Raw genomic sequence first — 21,717 nt, 5'->3', positions numbered from 1 at the left:
CCCTCACCTCGCATCAGCCACACTTACCCTGTGATGTGAGATGCCCTGCTGCTGTTTGTTGTCACCTCCAACTAGGGTTGCAGCTGTCACAACAGGCAACACGCGTCTCCTTGGCCCCGGAGTACCAGGCAGGACCTGGGTTGCCAAAGGCCTGGGCCAGGTCTCTCTGGTCGTAGACACCCCATCCAGTAGGCCCGGTGTGCCCCATAACACTACGGGGAGTGGGCATCCCAGCAGGGCGCCATCTGCACAAATAGCCAGCCTGGTGACCTTACCCTGCCAAGCCGTGCTAGAAACTTTCCAACTGGGAGAAGAAAACGGAGCCCAGCCCGTCACCTCTCCCTCCATGCGATAACAAATGGCATCAAAAGACATTGGCGTGGCTGGGAGCAGTGCAGCACCGCGTCTCCGTTGTCCATCTCCATAGTAACCAGGATGGTGGGACATCAGTCTAATGTTACATGTGGGGAGAGGATGGCTAAACAGCTCCCCCAGGGCACCCCAGCCCAGTGCCTGTCCCCACGCCTTGGAGTCTTATCAGTAAATTGAATGCCCCTGAGTTCCCACCGCATTTTCCACTTCATTCTGCATTTGCAGAGAGGAAAAAAAACACTGTTGACAGCCTAAGCAATGGCTTGTTTGCTGCAGTAATTGCCCATTCCAAGCAGGCCCCCGCCCTGGGCCCTGGCCGTGGGGAGGCGTTTCAACACTATTCTCATCTCTAGCCAAAGTCAGGCAGCTTGACAAAGACTTAATTGCATTGGCCACAGCATCCAATATGATTTGCTGTCTGTGATTAATGTGACTCCTTCCTGCAGGGAACGAGCACCCCTGTAAACAGCCAGTGTTCCTTGCTTCCCCCATCAGTGGTTGGCAGGGCAGGAGCTCTGCACCGCCATGTTTGCATCAACAACGCAGCACCGGGAGAGAGCTGGATACTGGTCAGGATACTGTGAGAGCCTCGGAAGACAGAGAGCAGCCAGCCAGACCCTATTCCTGCCCCAGGGAGCAAGAAAGACGAGACAGCCCATTGTGCTAGTGTCTGCGTGCCATAGTAGGAAGAGCAGGCTGTTCAGTCGGAATGCGGAGAAAGGTGGGAGAGGGTGTGGCAGGGAGGGGCATGGGATGTTCACGACAGGAGGCGAGGACACCTGGGATCCCAAAGGGCACAAAGGAGTAGCAGACAGCACAGAAAGGAAGGTGTAGGCCCGTGAACCAGCTGTGGTGAGAAGGCCACGGTCCCCCCTCTCACAGCGGAGGCCAAGGCATGGAGGGACAGGGTCTGCTCTGTTGGTGACAGTTGGCCTTGAATCTGCAAGACGGATGGACCTCAGCGTGTGGCTGCGAGCCAAGTGTCGGGGGTAGAGGGAGGGGCCAGCACAGCCCCTGAGGCCAGCAGAGGCCTGTGCGTTTGGAAACAGAGCAGAGGGGAGGTGTGGTGAGCTGGTGAGGAAGGAGTGGGGAGGAACCTGTTCTATGTCAAGGGTCATGTGGATATTTATTACATTGCTCATGGGACCAAACGAAATATCAGTGTAAAACTGAGCCTGCTTAGATTTACTGAATTTTGGGTCGCACCTGTTGTTGCGTGGCAGGGCCAGAACGAATGATTTCATGGGCCTTATGCAGCCCACAGTCAAGATGTTCCCCATCTCTGCTTTCGACTATGTGAAGGGACCTAGGCTCTCACCTGGGTAGCGCACTATAGGGTTTTAAATAGTGGAGTCGGGTTTTTGTGTTTAAGGGATGGATCTAGACTCTTGCCTGGGGCCGAGGAGACACAATGAGGGCAGGATTTACTGTCCCACCTGAAGCAGACTTCAAAAGGATCAAACTTTCAATTAATTTGACTGTGTCCTGAACAAAACTCCAGAATATGTTTAGGAATAAAAACCATCCAGCTCTTAACCAACATCAAAAGTCACACTGGGGGCTGGCACTGTGGCACAGTGGGTTAAAACCCTGGCCTGAAGCGCCAGCATCCCATTTGGGTGCCGGTTCTGGTCCCAGCTGCTCCACTTCCAATCCAGCTCTCTGCTATGGCCTGGGAAAGCAGTGGAGGATGGCCCAAGTCCTTGGGCCCCTGCACCTGCATGGGAGACCCAGAAGAAGCTCCTGGCTCCTGGCTTCAGATCAGCGCAGCTCCAGCCGTTGCAGCCATGTGGGGAGTGAACCAGCGGATGGAAGACCTCTCTCTCTGTCTCTACCTCTCTCTGTAACTCCGTCTTTCAAATAAATAAATAAATCTTTTTTTTTTTTTTTTAGAGTTGTAAACAGAGAGAGAGACAGAGAGAAAAGTTTTCCTTCTGTTGGTTCACTCCCCAAATGGCCTCCACAGCTGGTGCTGCACCGATCCGAAGCCAGGAGCCAGGTGCTTCCTCCTGGTCTCTCATGTGGGTGGAGGGGCCCAAGCACTTGGGCCATCCTCCACTGCCCTCCCGGGCCACAGCAGAGAGCTGGACTGGAAGAGGAGCAACCAGGGCTAGAACCCGGTGCCCATATGGGATGCCGGTGCCGCAAGGCGGAGGATTAACCAAGTGAGCCATGGTGCAGGCACCAATAAAATAAATCTTTAAAAAAACAAACAAAAAGAAAAGTCACAGTGCTGATAGCCAACAAAAATTTACTAGACAGGCGAAGGAGCAGGAAGATATGGCCCAGTAGGAAGAGATCAGTCAATCAGAATTAGTAGACAAGACATTAAGACAGATATTCAAATTGCATTGCCTGTATTCAGAAAGGTAAATACAGAAATGGGAGATGTTGAAAAATACAATTCGAGCTCCTAGAAGTAAAAAGCAACAGTATGTGAGATCAAGAATACACTGAAGAGAATTAATGGAAGATTAGACATTCCTGAAGGAAAATATTAGTGAGCTTGAAGATGTAGCAATAGAAACTATAAAAAATGAACTCCACATTTCATCTTACAGATTCAAAACACATTTTTTTTTTTACAGGCAGAGTGGAAAGTGAGAGAGAGAAAGGTCTTGCTTTGCCGTTGGTTCACCCTCCAATGGTCGCCACGGCCGGCGCGCTGTGGCCGGCGTACCGCGCCCATCCGAAGGAAGGAGCCAGGTACTTCTCCTGGTCTCCCATGGGGTGCAGGACCCAAGCACTTGGGCCATCCTCCACTGCACTCCCTGGCCACAGCAGAGAGCTTGCCTGGAAGAGGGGCAACCGGGACAGAATCCGGCGCCCCAACCGGGACTAGAACCCGGTGTGCCGGCGCCGCAAGGCGGAGGATTAGCCTATTGAGCCACGGTGCTGGCTCCACATGTTCTTTTTAAGATGTATTTACTTATTTGAAAGGCAGAGATAAAGAGAGAAGGGGAGAGAGAGCAAGTGCTTCCATCCGCTGGTTCACTCCCCAAATAGCCACAATGGCTAGGGCTGGGCCAGGCCCAAGCCAGGAGCTTCTTCTGGGTCGCCCGCGTGGGTGTGAGGGCCCAATTACTTGGGGTGTGCCCTGCTGCTTTCCTACGTGCATTAGCAGGGAGCTGGATCAGAAGTGGAGCGGCCGAGACTCAAACCGGCACCCATATGGGATGCCTGCGTTGCAGATGGAGGCTTAACCTCCCATGCCACAGCACCGGGCCCTTTTTGAAAACATACAGAACACTTACCAAGACAGACCTCATTCTAGGTCATAATATTTAAATCTCAAAATACTTACAAGGTTTCAAGTCACACAAACTGCATTCCCTGACCACAAGAGTGTTGAATTAGAAGTTGGTAACAAATAATAACAAATAACATATCCATAATCACCTGTAGATTAAAGAATAAATCAAAAAGATGTTAGCATTTCCAGCTGAATGAATGAAGATAAATGCCTATCAGAATTTGTGGGATGGCAATAACGCAGCATTAGGGGAAATCCAGCACGAAATGCTCCCGTTGGAAAGCACAGACAAGTGTCAATCAATGACCTCCGCTTTCTTAAGAAAATAGGGTGAAAAGAGCAAACAGATTACAAAAGAAGTAGAAGAAGATCAATGAAATAGACAACAGAAAAGCAATAGAGGAAATCAGTTCAATCAAGAGGTGGTTCTTTGAGAATCAATAATAAAATTGATAAGCCTCTAGATGGATATACTAAAAAGGGAAAACACTGTTATCAATATCAGGGATAAGAGACGTGATCCCCCTGTAGCTTTTGCAAGATAATAAAGGATTATGATAGTAAATTCTTTATACTAATAAATTCAACCAATTAGATGAAATGAATGAAAAGTTATCAAACTTATCAAGGAAGAAATAATAATTGAAATAAGCCTATCTCTATTAAAGAAATTGAATTAGTAGGTAAAAACTTCCCACAAATAAAACTCAAGGCACAAATGATTTTGTTACCGGAGAAATTGCAGGGTTCTTGTCTTCGCACAAGAAAGAATTCAGGCGTGAGACAAAGAGTAGTGGGAGGTAAAATAGCAAGGTTTATTAGGGAAGGGACATCCTTAAGGATGGATGGGCACCCCTCCAGACAGAGCCTGAGAGACTGGGGGTGGGGGAATGAGGTTACATGATTGAGTAGAGAGATTACACCTGACCAGGCCAGGCGGGCGGCTCAGCAGAGAGGCAGAGGGCTGAGCACGATGTCCGGTTGAGGCTGAGGGTTTTTAAGGAGATGGGTCTCCGTCTTCACACATTTCCTCCTGAAACAAAGGATTTTATGGCTGTAAATACTAAGAAGCTCCTATCTGAGTTTTTCCTTGAAGGTATCAGACAGGAGGAAGCCTAGCTGGCGCCATCCTGGGTTCAGAGGAAGGGTGAGCAGGACCCCTAGAGAATGGGGATCTGGAGCAGGGTGTTTGAAATGCAGATACTGGGCTGCATCTGGGAGATTGTGGAAGATTTGTCAGCAGAAGGGGCGGGGACCTCCACCTGGCAGGTTATCAGGTAGAAGGGGGCAGGGCAGGATGGGAACACTGGGCTGCCCCTGAAACATTATCGGGATAACTTTGAGATGTAGATATATATGCTGGACATAGAAGTCTTCTCTGGAGGCCTTTGTCACACACACATAAGCTCATAACTGACTTCCTGCCTAACAATTTCACTGGTTAAATTTACCAAATGGTGAAGGAAGAAATTATAAAAATTATATGGAATCGCTTTCAGAAAATTGAAAAGAAAGGAGAACACTTTCTGTTTCTTTCTATGAGATAGCGTTGCCCTAATACTAAAACCAGACAAAGACATTATAAGAAAATAAGACCAGAGATTAAATCCCTAAAAGAAAGTAAAAATTCCAACAAAATTTTAGCAAATCAAATACAGCAATAGATGAAAAAATCATATACCAAGTGTTGTTTATTCTAGGAAAAATAATATGATCATATTATTAAATGCAGAAAAAATGTTAACAAAATCAAACATCCATTTCTGACTTTTTCTTTTTTTTAAGATTTATTTATTTATTTGAAAGAATTGCACAGAGAGAGAAGGAGAAGCAGAGAGAGAGAGAGGTCTTCCATCCGCTGGTTCACTCCCCAGTTGGCCGTAATGGCTGGAGCTGGGCTAATCCAAAGCCAGGAGCCAGGAGCTTCTTCCAGGTCTCCCATGCGGGTGCAGGGGGCTGGGGTCTTGTGCCATCTTCTACTGCTTTCCCAGGCCCTAGCAGAGAACTGGGTCAGAAGTGGAGCAGCCGGGACTTGAAACGGCGCCCAAATGGGATGCTGGCCCTGCAAGCAGTGGCTTTACCTGCTACGCCACAGCGCTGACCCCTCTGACATTTTTAAAAAGTAAAGAATAGAGGTCAAATTTCTCAGTCTGATAAAGAGCATCTATGAATGGTGAAAGGTTGGAAACTTTTCCCCTGAGACCAGGAGTAGGCCCAGCAGATCCACCTCTGCCAATTCTATTTAATTTTGAGACAGAAGTCCTAACCAGGTAAGTGAGTGAAGAAAAAGAGATAAAAAAGCTTTTGAATTGAAAAGGAAAGTATGAAATACCTTTATTTGCAATGACATGGTCTTACCCATAAGAAACCCAAAGAATATTCACACACTCTGAAGACTATTGAGCTAGCAAGCTTATTCATGAAAGTTGCAGGATACAACATCAATATACAAAAAATGTATTTTATGAACAATCAGAAATTCACATGCTAAAAAACTGTACCAAATATAATAGCCCGCAAATGAAAATCACTTGGGTATAAGTCTGACAAAAGATAGAGAAGCCCTGTACACTGAAACTGCAAAACATTGCACAGAGAATCAAAAGAAGACACATGTAAGGAGAGAGAATGGGAGACTTAACATCCTTAAGATGCTTTTATTTTAAAAAAAATATTTATTTTTATTTATTTGAAAGAGAGTTACAGAGAGAGGTAGACACAGGAGAGAGGTCTTCCGTCTGCTGGTTCATTCCCCAGTTGGCTGCAACGGCCAGAGCTGGGCCCATCTGGAGCCAGGAGCTTCCTCCAGGTCTGCCAGGCAGGTGCAGGGGCCCAAGGACTTGGGCCATCTTCTATTGCTATCCCAGGCCATAGCAGAGAGCTGGATTGGAAGAGGAGCATCCGGGACTAGAACCGGCGCCCATATATGATGCCAGTGCTTCAGGCCAGGGCTTTAACCCACTGTGCCACAGCGCCAGCCCTGTTAAGATACTTTTCTTAAAGTATTGACTCAGAGATGCAGTGGAGTACTAATCAAAACCCCACTCCACTTTTTAGAGATTGACAATCTGGATTTCAAGTCATATAAACATACAAAGGACCCAGAGCAGCCAGTTTCAACAATGTTGAAAAAGAACAAGAGTGGAACATTTATTTCAAGGCTTAGTATAAAGCCTCAAGAGGAACATTGGTGTTACGGTTTAGATGCTACTGGGACACCGGCATCTGGGTTCAAATCCCGGCCTGCCCTGAATTCCAGCTTCCTATCATGTGCACCCTGGGAGGCAGCAGGTGATAGGTCATGTAGCTGAGTCCTTGTCACCCACGTGGGAGACTTGGATTTAGCTCCCAGCTTCTGGACAGCTGGGGAGTGAACCAGCAGACAGAATCAGTCTCCCTCTCGCTCTCATTCTCTCTCCCCCTTTTTCACTGTAATTCTGACTTTCAAATAAGTAAACTTTTTTTAAAGATAAAAAAGAAGATATAATTAGTGAAACTGGAAATTCCTACAAAGAAATTTACACAGAACAGAGATGAAAACTGTGGCAGGCAGTGTAAGCGTGGGAGGTTGAGTGCAGAGCCCCAGAGTGCCCCTCACAAGGTTTTCAGAACTGGACAATAAGGGGGAGCGAGCATTCACTGGGAATTCTGCAGAGTGACGAAGGGCTCAGGGCCTCAGCCAGAAAGCACAGACAGTGTTGGATAGGAAGATAACTATAAATCCAAGCCTAAGTCGATGGTATTCAGACTCAGAGCAGCAAAGGTTAAGGAAGACACCGGCAGAGCTGCCAGAGAGCAAACACGGGGTACTTACAAAGGGAGATCTAGAAAGGCAAGAAGGAGCCGGCGCAGACACTGTTTTTAAACCCTAGGTATAAAGAGAAGTGGGGAAAGTAGGTTCCATTTAAAACAAAACAATACAGAAGGATTCTTTCTTGAGTGGAGCAGGCTTAACTCAGTTAGGAAGTGTTGGCGACAAAGTTAACAGAGGAGTGAATGCAGGAGAGCTCTCTGCTGTGGCCCAGGAGTGCAGTGGAGGATGGCCCAGGTCCTTGGGCCCTGCACCCCATGGGAGACCAGGAGAAGCACCTGGCTCCTGCCTTCGGATCGCTGCAGCGCACTGGCCTTGGCGGCCATTTGGGGGTGAACCAGCGGAGGGAAGACCTTTCTCTCTGTCTCTCTCTCTCTCTCTCTCACTGTCTAACTCTGCCTCTCCAAAAAAAAAAAAAAAAAAAAAAAATTACACAGCATGGCATAAGAGCTGTGAGGGGGCTTGGGGCTGCAGAGGGGTGGGTGTGCCTTGAGGCCGGCTGGTGGGGCAGTCTCTCCAGCAGAGGGGTGAAGGTGAGTCTGAAACCCCTAGGGGTCTCCCGTCCGCTCTCAGGACCGCTCTGAGGCCAGCCAGCCTGAGTCTCAGGTGAGACAGCTCCTGGTGTGTGTGAGCAGGATCTGGAGGCCAGGGTGGCTGGAGACAAAGGATGACGGGGCTTCAGAAAGTGTCCAGAAACAGAATTAAAACATAAAGTGTATCTAGTTTCCTGCTGATGTGCTCCCGGGGGCTAGAGGATTTGGGGCCCTGGCAGCCACAGGGAGACCTGGACTAAGTTCCCAGTCCCCCCCAGCTTCCATCTGGCCCAGCCCCAGCCATTGCAAGCGTTTTGGGGGTGGGGGTGAACTGGAAGATGGTAGATTTCTCTATCTCTCAAATAAGTAAATAAACAAAGTTTTTTAAAAAGGCTAATTTTGGCACAAAGCATTTTGAAATCCATGCATGGTTCTTTCCTAATGCATGTTTTCCGCAAACTCTATGAAGGCCCTTCGTATTACAAGTTGAGGTTGAGGGGATGGCATGGTGGCTTACGTCTTTCTGGAGCACCGTGTCTCCTTTAGCCTGTGGTGTGACAAGGCGAGGTGGTGGCCAAGCTGAAGGCAGAAGGAGGCGGCGGAGGCAGGAGGAGTGGTTGCTCTTCCCCGAGTGGCGTCACTTCCGTCCCAGGCTGATGGGCCGGCGTGAGGGACGGTTCAGGCGTCAGGGGAGAGGCAGTAGAATGAGTCGCCACGAGTAGCTGCCACCCCAAGCCTTCAGAGTCAGGCCCGTTTGGATGTCAGTGCTCTGTGTCCCACCCATCTAAATATCTGCATTTCCCCCACCACCACCCCCCCCCCAAAAAAAAAACACACACACACACACACATTAGTCTTTCTGTATTCCCCTCTCCAAGCAGCGGTCTGCCTTTTGAGCCCCAAAGACTCTGCACCCCATAATTAGGTCTCACCAGCATTCTCGCCAGTTCTGCAGGGAAGCCTCTGGCTTACAGACCTTACAGATGGAGGGCTTGTGCGTGGTGCATTTCTTCACGTGCCCAGGATACGCTGTTAGGATTCATGAGCGCGTTGTATATTCAAGGGGTGTTTGGGAGGCAGAGTCACGGGAAGCTGCCACATCGGAGTGCCCGGTGCGAGCCGGCTGGCGTCCCATCCCCGGGCAACTGCATTCTTCCCCGCTTGTTGCATCTGTAGTCACGAGGAGGAGGCGACTCTTTAAAATCATGAAGGCAGATTGTGGCTGGGTTTGTTTACACAGGACGCTGTGTTTACGGGGAACTTTATCTTTTCAAATGGGAGCGTTTTGCAAATGCGATGCCTTTGGCTCCCTAGCATCTGTCAGAAGCGTCTCGCCAGCAGAAAGGCATGGATTCCGCTGAGAAGCACCTGCTTCGTACATCCAGAGTCTGGCACTTAGGCACACCGGTGCAGCCGCACCTGCGGGCGGAACGCAGTGGGGAGGGTGCGTGGCTTCCCCAGGCTGTGCCAGGACAGGCATCCATTGTGCTCACCCTTCCTGCGTGGGCTGTGCTTCAGCAAGGCCAGTGTGGAGACCAAGGACTGGCTGGCTGGTTCTGGGATCCGAACAAATCAGAGCTGAGCTCTCCACTGTGACCAGTTTACCTGCAGTAGTATTTAATAACTGGGGAGTTTCTCCAAGGTTCTTTCGTAGACTTCAATTTTATGAGCGTTTTAACCCATGCACTTTTTAAAATCTTCTCGTGGGGCAGGCATTGGGCCTATTAGGTAACACGCCCAAGTTCTACATAAGAGTGTCTGGGTTCCATAACAGTACTGACTCCAGCTTCCTGCTAATGCAGACCCTGGGAGGCAGTGGCGATGGCTCAGGTAGGTGGCTCCCAGCCACTCAAGTGAGATACCTGGATTGAGTTCTTGGCTCCCGGCTTTGGCCAGGCCCAGCCCCAGCCACTGACGACATCTGGGAAGTGACCCATCTGATAGGATCTCTGTTTGTCTGTCAAATAATAAATAAGCAAATAGACTAAAATAAAATCTTCTGAGTGCATTGGCTTGTCACAGTAGTCAGAGTACCCAGTAGTACTCTGACAGTAGTCAGAGTTAGAAGACTTCACAGAAGACTTGGATCAAGCCCATGCCCACAGCAACCTTGGGAAAGCTGTTAGCCCCTGAGAGAGGGGCTGCTGTGGGGGGAGGGGGAGGCAGGGCTCCCTGATCGCTGGGGATTTGGAAAACGGGAATGCAGGTTGCGAGAGTTCAGCTTTTCCACCTCTGCAGGGGTAGGATCCGTGATGGTGGCATGGCCTGGGTGGCTGCACAGAGAGGCAGTGAGCCCTGACATAACAGTGCAGGAGGTGCAAGGTGCACACTAACAGTTCAGTCCGCTCTCTCCAACCCAGCTCCAGCTGCCCACTCTTCGGCCCAGGCTCAAGACCGACCCACTGCCACCGTGTCGCCCCTGCGCACCCCAAACTCTCCGTCCCGCCTGCCTGCCACCAGCCTCAGGCCCCGCTCCGTTGCGTCCCCGCAGCACGGCCACCAGCCCCCAGCGCAGGTGTGCCCCCGGCCGGCCATCCCTCTCTCGTCCGCAGCCTCAGCCATCACACCTCCCAACGTCAGTGCGGCCAACCTCAACGGGGAGGCCATCAGTGGCCTGTGCATGTCCAGCCCCACCAACACAGGGTGCAAAGCCGATGAGAAGAAAAATGAAAAGGTAAGTGACCCACTCCTGGGCCCTGGTCCGGCTGGTTATTTTAGCCGTGTGGCACTGGGTGGCAGTAGCACTCGTACAATCTAGGCTTGCATGTGGGTCCCGAGTACCTGCTCTTAGATGCACAGGCACATGACAGAGATGGAGGCCCCACCAACAGGGCAGCTGTGCGAGTAGCATCGGGCCAGCCTTGGGGTCCAGCAGGGTCTACCTACACAAGCCCAGGTACCATTTGCACACAAGTCCTTAAAAAGTGTGCCCTCCTCAGGTTACCACCTGCTGAAAAAAATAAAATCATTGCCGTGCACTTGTCTTGTTAGAATAAAGATACTTACTGCCCTGTGCCAGGATGTTGTCCTAACAAACCTAGAAATCTATGTGTGTGGTATGAAGAGCACCACTCCCTTCCGTGGGTCACCCCTTGAGCAGTGTGCAGCCTGCCCAGCTGTCTGAGACAGGCTGAGGAGACACAGAGCCGACAGGAGCATGCTGATCCGATGGCATCATTAGCTGTTCTTGTGACTTGGAGGAAGCTGGGCTGCTTCCATAAAAGAGAAACGGAGTCTGACAGGCTTGCCCTGGTGGTCCTGGACTTCAGGCCAGCCAGGATTAGAATCTAGTACTGCCTGGCAGAAATGTACTGCAAGCCACAAATCTAATTTACAATTTCCTAGTAGCCATGTTTATAAAGGAAAGTGAGTTTAAAAATAAGGTCAAAAAGTGAAATTCACTTCAAGGGCATATTTATTCGATTAGACCCAACATGCAAAGCATTATTGTTTGAACACGTGCTGTATATGTGTGTATCAGTGATTGGCGAGGAGGTATTTTGCCTGTTTTCACATGAAGTCTGTGAAAGCCCTGTGAAATGGGGTGAGTGCTTCCCCCGTGCTGTGCGCGGCTGGTTTGAGGCCAGAAATCGTCCTGTTTGCTGGCCTTCCTGGGCTAGTGGTTTAGTGGCCGTCTCTTAGCTTGACCACGCTCTGTGACTTCCAGCCCTTTCCACGGGAAATCAGTCTTTGGATTAGAGTGCATTTGCCAGGGTTCCAGGCGTGTACCCTGAACGCTCGTGGTGTGTTCACGGCGGGAGTAGCCTCTCCCACTCCTCTGGGGGAGGTTAGCAAAGCTTCCTTGACCAGGCAGAACCCCGCCCACCACCCGTCCTCAGGATGCGGGAGCCAGAGTGCCCCAACAGACGAGACTAACGGGGCCTTCCAAGCTGTGCAGGAAAACCAGGGGACGTGGAAAGAACCCCAAGGCTCCCCTCGCCGCTGTGGCGTGACTCTCACTGAGAGTTTCTGGGGTACAGAGTCGGGTCTGCAGGCGTCTGTGTGGGGAGCGGTGCTCGCACTACCCGTGCCTTCCTACGCGTGCAGCTGATGGGATGCAGCCGGGCTGCTTGTACCTGCGCCTGCGAGACCCTGGGCTGAAGCTGTGCTTCCACTGGAGGCTTCCGCTGTCCATCAGTCCTGTAGCAGCTGCGTCTCGGGGACGCCCACGGCCCCTTGGAGGACGCCCTGCCTGTGTGGAAGGCAGCAGGCCACAGCTAAGCATCCTTGGCAGAGATGTGCCAGCCCCCAGGGCAGTCCACGAGGCGCTGTGCGTGGACTTTGCTCTGCCAGGCACAGGTCCGGGAGCTGGGCACTGGCCAGCAGCTGGGCTCAGCTTGGGGAACGGCCTCTCACCCCCTCCCCCGACCGTGACTGCAGCTGTGGGAACTCAGCAGTCGTGTGCGTGTGCGTGTGCATGCGTGTGCATGATGAGATCTTCTCAAGCACTTGGCAGTGTTCTCTAGATGCTGCTGTACTTGAACTTTCTCCGGGGAAAGCAGTGAGCGCCCAGCTCTGCTGTCCGCCGTGGTTCTGCAGTGTCCAGTTCTGCTGAAGCCCCGCCCAGGTGCTCCCAGGCATGTGAGAGAGAGCGCAAGAGCGTGGCTAAGGGGTCCTGGCGCCCGAGGCAAGGGCGGGGGACTTTCTCTCGGGAGCACGGGACATCTGCATGGTACTTACTGCAACAGTGAAGGCTTGGGGGGCTGGGGCTCTGCTGTCATAGACCCACCAGGCTGGGGCCTCTGCCACCTGCGGCCAGCCCAGCCTGACCGGCATGGTGTGGAGGACTCTGGGGACAGTTCCAGTACTGACAGGGTGGCAGTTCTCTCCATGGTCCAAATCCTGAACCAGAGCTGTCCTTGGGCCCAGGGCGCCTGCCAGTGTGTTGCGGGAACCTCTCCAGATGCCCTTCCTGCCCTCCTGCCTCGTTACAGGTGCTCCCTGCAGGGGCTGCCTGTGGCCAGGCCATTAGCACAAAGCCATAACCCCCCTTCCCCAGGGAGCTGCGTGGGCAGCCGGGGCCTGGCCAGCCCGCCGGAGACAGCCTGTGAGTGCTTTCTGGGCACCATCCCGGTCTGTTTCCTGCTGCGGTGACAAAGTCCCCAAGACCGGGTGATTTGTGCAGAATGGAGGCTTCTCTGGCTCGTGGACTTGGAGTGGCCCAAGAGCACGGCTGGCGTCAGTGAGTCTTCTTGCTGCACCAGCGTGGCAGGGCTACAGTGTGGTCAGACCAGGCAAGCTGCCAGCTCAGGTCTTGTCCTCTTGTGACGCCCCAGATGCCACCACATCGTGACCCCTGTGACCTCATACAATCCTAACCACTTCCCAGAGAACCCTGCTCCAGCTGAACACATCTGAACCACAGCAGGCCCCAGTGCCGGGGCAGAGCAGGGGGAGACCAGGCCTCGGGTAGGAGGTGGCTCCGGCTCAGCGATTTGCTCAGCTCTGGACAGCATGGGGGACTTGTCCAGCATTTGGGTGCCTTTGATTGCCCAGGGATCCTCTGCCTGCACTGATCCTGGGTGGAAGACGAGACTCCCCGGGGCAGCTCTGAAGCTACCAGCCTGGAGCAAGTTTCCAGAGCTGCTGCTAAGTGCGGGGCACCCCAGGGCTGTCTGCACCCCTGTGTAGTCTCCCAGCCTAGGGCGATGGGAGGTGTCCTGGGCATGGGGAAGAGCCAGGGCAGGGAGACCTGGAGTTGCTGGACTTCAGAAGGCACAGGGAGTGGGCATCACTGTGGTCTTCTCATCAAAGACTTGGCTCAGGTGCCTTTGTACAGGGTGTGGGTCCACATCTAGAATGTGGCACCCAGAAGTCAGAGTAGACGGCAAATCTGCTAAGAGTTTTAAGCAGATGATCTATAGGATTTTTTTAAAGATTTATTTATTTACTTGAAAGTCAGAGTTACACAGAGAGAGAAGGATAGGCAGATATAGAGATAGAGATGGAGAGAGAGAGAGAGAGAGGTCTTCCATCCACTGGTTCACACCCCAATTGGCTGCAACAGCTGGAGCTGTGCTGACCCGAAGTCAGGAGCCAGGATCTTCCTCTGGGTCTCCCATGTGGGTGCAGGGGCCCAAGGACTTGAGCCATCTACTGCTTTCCCAGGCCACAGCAGAGAGCTGGATTGGAAGTGGAGCATCCGGGACTAGAACCGGTGCCCATGTGGGATGGCAGCACTGCAGATGGCGGCTTTACTCGCTATGCCACAGTGCCGGCCCCAGTATATAGGATTTAAGTTGTCCTTTTGCAGCGGGAGAGATAAATTTTGTGCTTGAAACAACTCTCCGATGCCAACTGTTTTGAGACTTCATGAACACGTCAGCACCACAGGCTATGGAGCAGGCTGTTACCCACGATTACTCCAGGGAAAGTCATCAGGAGACAGGTGCCTGTGCACCTGTCACTCACTCTCACCTGTGGGTTACAGGGAGGCTGGGTGTGGCTCAGCAGAACACAAGGTGCGGGGGCTCACAGCAGCGCAAGGCTCGGCCCCGGCGAGGGGACACAGAGTGGACCGTGGCTGGTCGCCAGTGAGTGTCAACAAGGCGATCGCAGGAGAATGTGACAGGCTCAGTACCAGGAGCCAAGTGTCACAGAGGAGGTGCCCAGCCAGCTGAGCTCGGGGCAGGGAACGACCCCCCGGGGGACAGCAGGGAGCACCTCCCAGCTGAGGGAGAGCCTGGACAGAGGCTAGAGGATGTGGCCCGGAGCGGAGGGGCCTGAGCCCCTGGGGCAAGTGGGCAGCTCTTGTGCCGCACTCAGCACTGGGAGTTCTGACGGCGCTGGGTAAGCGGTGGGATCTAAGGTCTGATCCAAAGGCCTTGTGCTCCGGCTCCCTGGGAACTCTCAAGCCCTTGCGCCCCTGCCTGGCAGCCTGCATGACGCTCTCCTTGCTGTCATGGTTCCTGTGAGACACCTGCCTTCCCTGTGGCCTCTGCCACAGCATTCTTGCACCGCAGGCTTGAAAAGGAGCCATCTAGAGGATTTAGACCAACGTCTGGCCAGTTTCGCAAAAGCCTCAGAGTGCTTGACTGACAGCCCCTAAGGACTGTCTCACTCGTAGAAGGCATCTGGTGACTTAAGAGAATTGGGGGGCCAGCGCTGTGGTGTAGCGGGTAAAGCCACCACCTGCAGTGCTGCCATCCCATATGGGCGCCGGTTTGAGTCCTGGCTGCTCCATTTTCAATCCAGCTCTCTGATGTGGCTTGGGAAAGCAGTGGAGGATGGCCCAAGTCCTTGGGCCCCTGCACCCACATGGGAGATCTGGAAGAAGCTCCTGGCTCCTGGCTTCAGATTGGCGCAGCTGCAACTGTTGTGGCCAATGGGGGATTGAACCAGTGGATAGAAGACCTCTCTCTCTCTCTCTCTCTCTCTGCCTCTCTTTCCCTCTGTGTGTAACTCTGACTTTCAAATAAATAAATCTTTTAAAAAAGAGAGAGAGAGAGAGAGAGAGAGAGAGATTTGGAAAAACTGCATCCAGTTTAGTTTCACTCCATGACTCACGGACAAGTCTGCTAGCTGTCTGTGTTTGGAGGTGACAGTTTCAACTTCAAAGAATCATGGTGTACCGGGACTGCAGAGAGAGCCTCTCAAGATCTCTCCCCTGAGCCCCTCACTTTCCGCTGAGCTCCTGGGGTTCAGCAACATTGAGAGACTTGCCTGGGGTCTCACAGCATTGGCCAAGACCCTGGCCCAAGAACCCTGGTCTCCTATCTCCTATGTGTCATCCACCTTGGGCGTCTGTTCCGACTGTGGTGACCCTCCCCCATGTTAAGGGAGGCCATGTCCAGGTGTATATGCTTGACCTTGAGTCCCACAGGGAGATGTCCAGGTAGGGACATCAGGAGGTCATGAGACCAGCTGGGAGAGAGCGGGGCGGGGAGGGCGGCTACAGGGTCTGCCTTCCAGTTCTGCATCATGCTCTGCTGTCACCAGAGCCCACATGACTGTGAACCGCTTACCAAGTCCGTGGGAAGGACATGGCCTGTGCAGTGAAGATTTTATTTATTTATTTATTTATTTATTTATTTATTTATTTTCATTTTTTTTGACAGGCAGAGTTAGACAGTGAAAGAGAGAGACAGAGAGAAAGGTCTTCCTTCCGTTGGTTCACCCCCTAGATGGCTGCCACAGCCGGCGCACTGCGCTGATCTGAAGCCAGGAGCCAGGTACTTCTCCTGGTCTCCCATGGGGTGCAGGGCCCAAGCACCTGGGCCATCCTCCACTGCACTCCCTGGCCACAGCAGAGAGCTGGCCTGGAAGAGGGGCAACCGGGACAGAATCCGGTGCCCCAACCAGGACTAGAACCCGGGGTGCCGGTGCCGCAGGCGGAGGATTAGCCTAGTGAGCCGCAGCGCCGGCCGCAGTGAAGACTTTAGAAGCTGCTTTGGTCTGAAAGGAGCAGGGGACCTGGCAGATGAACCCGTAACAGCAGCGGTGCAGCCTGGCCCGTGGGTGGATGCTCTGGAAAATACGTTTGCAGTCGAAGCTGCTCTTGATTTTCTACACCACACCCATCTAAACACACACACCAGAGTACTTCAGAAAGTTCATGGAAAATGGAATTAAAATGTATGTTTGTTTTGGCTCAAAAAACTTTTGAAATCCATGCATGTGGGTATATATATATTTGTGATATATAGTACACTTTTTTTATAAAGATGTATTTTATTTATTTGAAAGACAGAGTTACAGAGAGAGGGAGAGACAGAGAGAGAGAGGTCTTCCATCCGCTGGTTCACTCCCCAGATGGCCGCAATGGCCGGAGCTGTGTGAATCCAAAGCCAGGAGCCAGGAGCTTCTCCCAAGTCTCCCACATGGGTGCAGAGGCCCAAGGACTTGGGCCATCTTCTACTGCTTTCCCAGGCCATAGCAGAGAGCTGGATCAGAAGAGGAGCAGCCAGGACTAGAACCGGTGCCCATATGGATGCTGGCGCTTCAGGCCAGAGTTTTAACCCGCTGTGCCACAGCACCGGCCCCGTATGGTACATATTTATAATAGAAAGGCACATGTTACTCAGTAATATAATTTCAGGTTTTTTTTTTTTTTAATTTATTTATTTGAAAGTCAGAGTTGCAGAGAGAATGAGACAGAGACAGAGATAGAGAAAGAGGTCTTCTGTCCACTGGTTCACTCCCCTAATGGCCGAAATGGCCAGGGCTGGGCCAGGCCAAAGCCAGGAGTCAGGAGCTTCTTCCAGGTCTCCCCCATGGGTGCAGGAGCCCAAGCACTAGGGCATCTTCTGCTGTTTTCCCAGATGCCTTAGCTGGGGGCTGGACTGGAAGTAGAGCAGGCAGGACATGAACTGGCACCCTTATGGGATGCCAGCATGGCAGGCAGAGGCTTAACCCACTGTGCCACAATACTGGCCCCTACAGTTACAACCTCTGGCCTCCAGATGTATTACCTCCCAAGCTGGGGCTCCCTGCAGTCGGCAGGTCCTGCCTTGGTCCACCCCCTTACTCTGTGTCTCAGATGCAGCTTGGGAGGGGCCCCCATCAGTGCAGACACAGCCGAGGCATTCCTCCCTGCCCTCACAGGCTGGCTGATGCAGCCAGCACCACAGGGCATCGGTTGGTTCAGCTTACACAGTTAAGCTGAAAAATTAAAGTGAGGGAACTTTGTGCGCGATGGGTGCCAAAGCCATGGCGCCCAGATCAGGGATAGACAAGGGCAGAGCTTTCAACAGAAATTTGAAGCAAGTGGGACGAAGATCCTAAAGCATTTCCTGGCAGAATTTTAACAGGAGATAGGTAAAACACGGCTTGACCAGTGCAGCCCCGAAGACAAAGCACAGCCACAGCGACAGCTCCCAAGAGGTAGAAGACATCCAAGAACTAAACTCACGGCAGCGGCTTTTGGGGATGTTCACGGCATTTTGCTTGTCGGCATTCCGGAAGGCCAAATAATTATCTGCGTATTTCGAGAGATTGAGAAAGTCAGCCAAGGTTTGCAGAGGAAAATGCCCTGAGAGGCTTTGACCGAGGGTCCTCCCGCACTGTGACAATGGTCCCGCTCTTTCCTCTCATCAAATGCGGGCAGTTTCATCAGTTTTGATGCGAAGTCTTTGGGCATCCAGTTTGCAGTCCTGACTTGGCTCCTTCTGACTTCTTCTTGTTCTCTAACCTTTTGTGAAGTTTATGTGTGTATTTTTACTTGAAAGGCAGAGCAACAGGGAGAGAGAGAGAGAGAGACAGAGAGAGAGAGAGAGATCTCCCATCCACTGGTCCACTCCCCAGCCAGGGCCGTGTAAGACCACACCCATCAGGATCTCCAGTGTGAGTGCCAGGGACCAAAGTACTTGGGCCGTCACCGCTGCCTCCCAGATGCACTGACAGAAGCTGGATTGAACGTGGAATCGGGACTTGATCCCCGGCACTCGTATGGGCTGCAGGTTTTCTATTCCAAAGCAGCAGCTTAACTCTGTACACCACAGTGACAACCCTAGCTCCCTAATCTTAAAAATCTTCAAAGGACATTTTTTTTTTTCTGTTTACAAAGTGGGGAAAAAAACTGGTGAATTTTGCAGGACCCATCAGCAGTGGACTCAATGGCTGGTATCATCACTTACAATAGAGTCTTTGTGTTTTTTAAGATTTTTTTTTTATTAGAAAGACAGTTACAGAGAGTAGACACACACATACACACACACACAGAGAGAGAGCGGTAGAGACAGAGAGAGAGAGGTCTTCCATCTGCTGGTTCACTTCCCAAATGGCCACAATGGCCAGGAGCTTCTTCCTGGTCTCCCATGTGTGTGCAGGGGCCCAAGCGCTTGGACCATCTTCTGCTGCTTTCCCAGGTGCATTAGCAGGGAGCTGGATCGGAGGTAGAGCAGCCGGAACTGGAACAAGTGCCCACATAGGATGCCGGTGCTGTAAGGTGGGGTTTTGATCTGCTGTACCACAGCACCCGCCCCTACAATAGAGCATTGGTCTTGGTGGAGTTCATGTTGAAATTTTGTTTTTGCCTTTTAATCCTATTTTTATAGGAAGTGTTTGAAGCCCCCTCGCCTATCTCTGAGACTTCTTTAAAAGATAGAGATTTGATTTTGCAATTTTACACTTTTTATAATTTTATAATTTTTCTTAGCATGAAATTGAAGGATGGAGGCACGTCAAAAATTAACCCTATTGGGCTGATGCAGCATATTTATGACAAGATACTGACAGAGTGCTTACTGATCTCAGCCACGGGAGGTTCCATTTCCTGGTTCATTTTTCCTGTATCCACCAAGAAATATGGGATAGAATAGGGGCTGGCATTGTGGCATAGCGGGTAAAGCCACCACCTGCATCAATATGGGCACCGGTTCAAGTCCTGGCTGCTCCACTTCCAGTCCAGCTCCCTGCTAATGGCCTGGGAAAGTAGTAAAAGAAGGCCCAAGTGCACCCATGTGGGAGACCCGGTTGAAACTCTTGGCTCCTGGCTTTGGCCTGGCTTACCTCTGGTTGTTGGCAGCCATCTGGGGGAGTGCACCAGCAGATAGAAGCTCTCTCTTTCTCTGCTTCTCTCTCTCTCTTTCTCTCTCTCTCTCCTTCTCTGTCTCTCTGCCTCTCCTCTCTCTCTCTCTCTTTCTCTGTCTCTCTGCCTCTCTCTATATATATGTTCATCTCTGTGGCTCTGATTTTCAGATAAGTAAATAAATCTGGAAAACAATGAATTTTTATGGTTTCAGTTTTGTACCTGCCATTAGAGCCTGAACAATGGAGGGAGCCTAAGAAAGCGATTTTAGTCGGCAGTGAAGTCTCAGCTGCGAGGCATTAAAGCAGAAGTCATCTGTGAGCGGTAATAAGCCTTAGAAATGGGGGAGGATTTGTGAGTCACATGTCACAGTTGTGGGGACTCTGTCACCCTCCTAGGGCGATAACTGATAACTCATCAGGGTTATGGGGGCTTTACACCCCAGTGCCTCGTCCCTGCCCTCTCAGATAGCAAGAGGAGCCTGGTAGCACGGCTGCTGGCAGGAAACACAGACTCCGGAGCAGCCGTGACCCACTGGGCACACTCAATTCCTGCATCAAGTTTGTATTCCGGTCGCCTGCAAAAGTCTAACACCATGCACCGCCTTCCTGTCCAGCTGGCCACAATTTCACACTGCTCGTAAAGGCTGCCCAGGTAAACTGGATGCCCAGGTAAACTCAGCTGGTGGAATCAATTCGAAAGAAAAACACCCTCACCCCCTTGCAGCACACCAGAGGCAGTGCCTGCAGATGGGACCCAAATGGCGGTCTCTCCCACAAGCAGACGGTGTCGGCACGATGAGGCAGCACTAACATTCTGCAGAACTTGTGGGCGCTTTCCATCTTGATTGTCTAACCGAGAGCGTGCCAAGAGAGAACAGCTGGTGTGGGTGGTTGTGTTTTGTTCAGGCACCAGGTAGTGGGAGGGCGCTGGCTTTCTCTCACCTCTCTGGGATGAGACAACTTGATATCCCCCTTCTCATCGAGGGCGAAATTCCTCTTGGGACAGACTTGGTTTTTTATTTGCCTGCTATGTTATCTGCCTGGTCACGCCTTCTGGACCATGTCTCAGTAAACTGCAAGGCACATTTGCAAGTAGCTTAAGAGTGGACTCATTAATCTTTTCAGAGCACTCACATTTCATCTGTGTCTCAGTTTTGCCTCACAAGTCAACTTGATGAACATCTTATTGCTGTAGGATCTCCTGATTGGGACCAGCAGTAATGACCACACGAGCTGCAGCGCCCGCCTTCTAACTCTTATTTGTTCTCTCCTTCATGTCAAAATCCCCTTACGAATCCCTTGGATTTCAGTTTGTTTAATATGATAGTGGGAATAATGTGTCCTGTCACTCATGGGAATGTTTTACAAAACAATTGTTGGTTTATATCTGTCAGGGGTCTCCAGAGAAGCAGTACCAATAGGATATGTTAGGGATAGATGATAGGTAGATTGATTGATTGATAGATATATTGATTGATAGGTAAGAGGTTGATTGATAGATGAGAGATAGATACATAGATAATTTGTTTATTTTAAGGAAGGGGTCCATGTGATTGTGAAGGTTGATAAAGCCAAGCTCTGCAGAGCAGGGCAGGCCAGCAGACTGGAAGCTCAAACAGGACTTGAGACTGAAGGAAGAAATTCTTTGTCCCCAGGATACTCTTCCAATTGCTCTTAAGGCCCTGGGCTGACTGGGTGATGCCCACTCACGTTGCCAAGGTACCTCCTTCAAGGAATCTCCCATACTGCAAGTCAACTGACTCTGCTAGTGAATCGCATCTACAAAGTAGTAACATCTGGATTAGCATCTGACTGGACCACCGGGGCCCAGGGCTTAGCCGAGTTGACACAGTAACGTCACCGTCTGCCATTTGTCAGCTTGGCATCTCCCTGAACCACGCCTGAGTTTCCAAACAGAGGTCGTAGCAGCGCCATGCTTCTGCCTGACGTAGTGCAACTGAATACAGCTGGAAGCAGACTGGTGCTTTCCCCAAGAGAGAACGCAAAACAGTCTCCCAGTGCTGCTTGCTCTTCTCTTGCATGGCCCATAACTTAAATCCTGTGATGTAAATTCAGTACATCTGTGTCGAGTGATAAGCAGGTAAGAGAGGGAAGAAAACAAAGATATACACACACGCACTGTGCAAGGTCAGGTGCAGGGTCCACAGCGGCTCCCTGGGGACGTGGCTGTGGCTGAGACTGTGGCTGGTCTTGGAGGCGAGGGAAGAGCTCCGATGCCAAGCTTGACAGTTAACGCATCAGGCTGAGTGAGAAGAGAA

The 21,717-nt window shown here is 51.4% G+C and overlaps 1 protein-coding gene across 1 annotated transcript in view; it reads left to right on the top strand.

The window, feature by feature from the left end:
* SH3RF3 (SH3 domain containing ring finger 3) overlaps window positions 1-21,717 on the top strand; it is a 330,082-nt gene that overhangs the window by 286,690 nt on the left and 21,675 nt on the right. Inside the window, exon 8 of the mRNA XM_008252855.5 lies at window positions 10,330-10,643. Within this exon, the coding sequence (XP_008251077.2) occupies window positions 10,330-10,643 (314 nt within the window). The remainder of the gene's footprint in view (window positions 1-10,329; window positions 10,644-21,717) is intronic.

The sequence above is a fragment of the Oryctolagus cuniculus genome, chromosome 2 (assembly GCF_051225735.1).
Source record: "Oryctolagus cuniculus isolate XC-2025 breed Fujian yellow rabbit chromosome 2, ASM5122573v1, whole genome shotgun sequence".
NCBI lineage: Eukaryota > Metazoa > Chordata > Mammalia > Lagomorpha > Leporidae > Oryctolagus > Oryctolagus cuniculus.
Note: the sequence above shows the minus strand (reverse complement) of the source record. Positions and strands in the feature narration are given on the sequence as shown.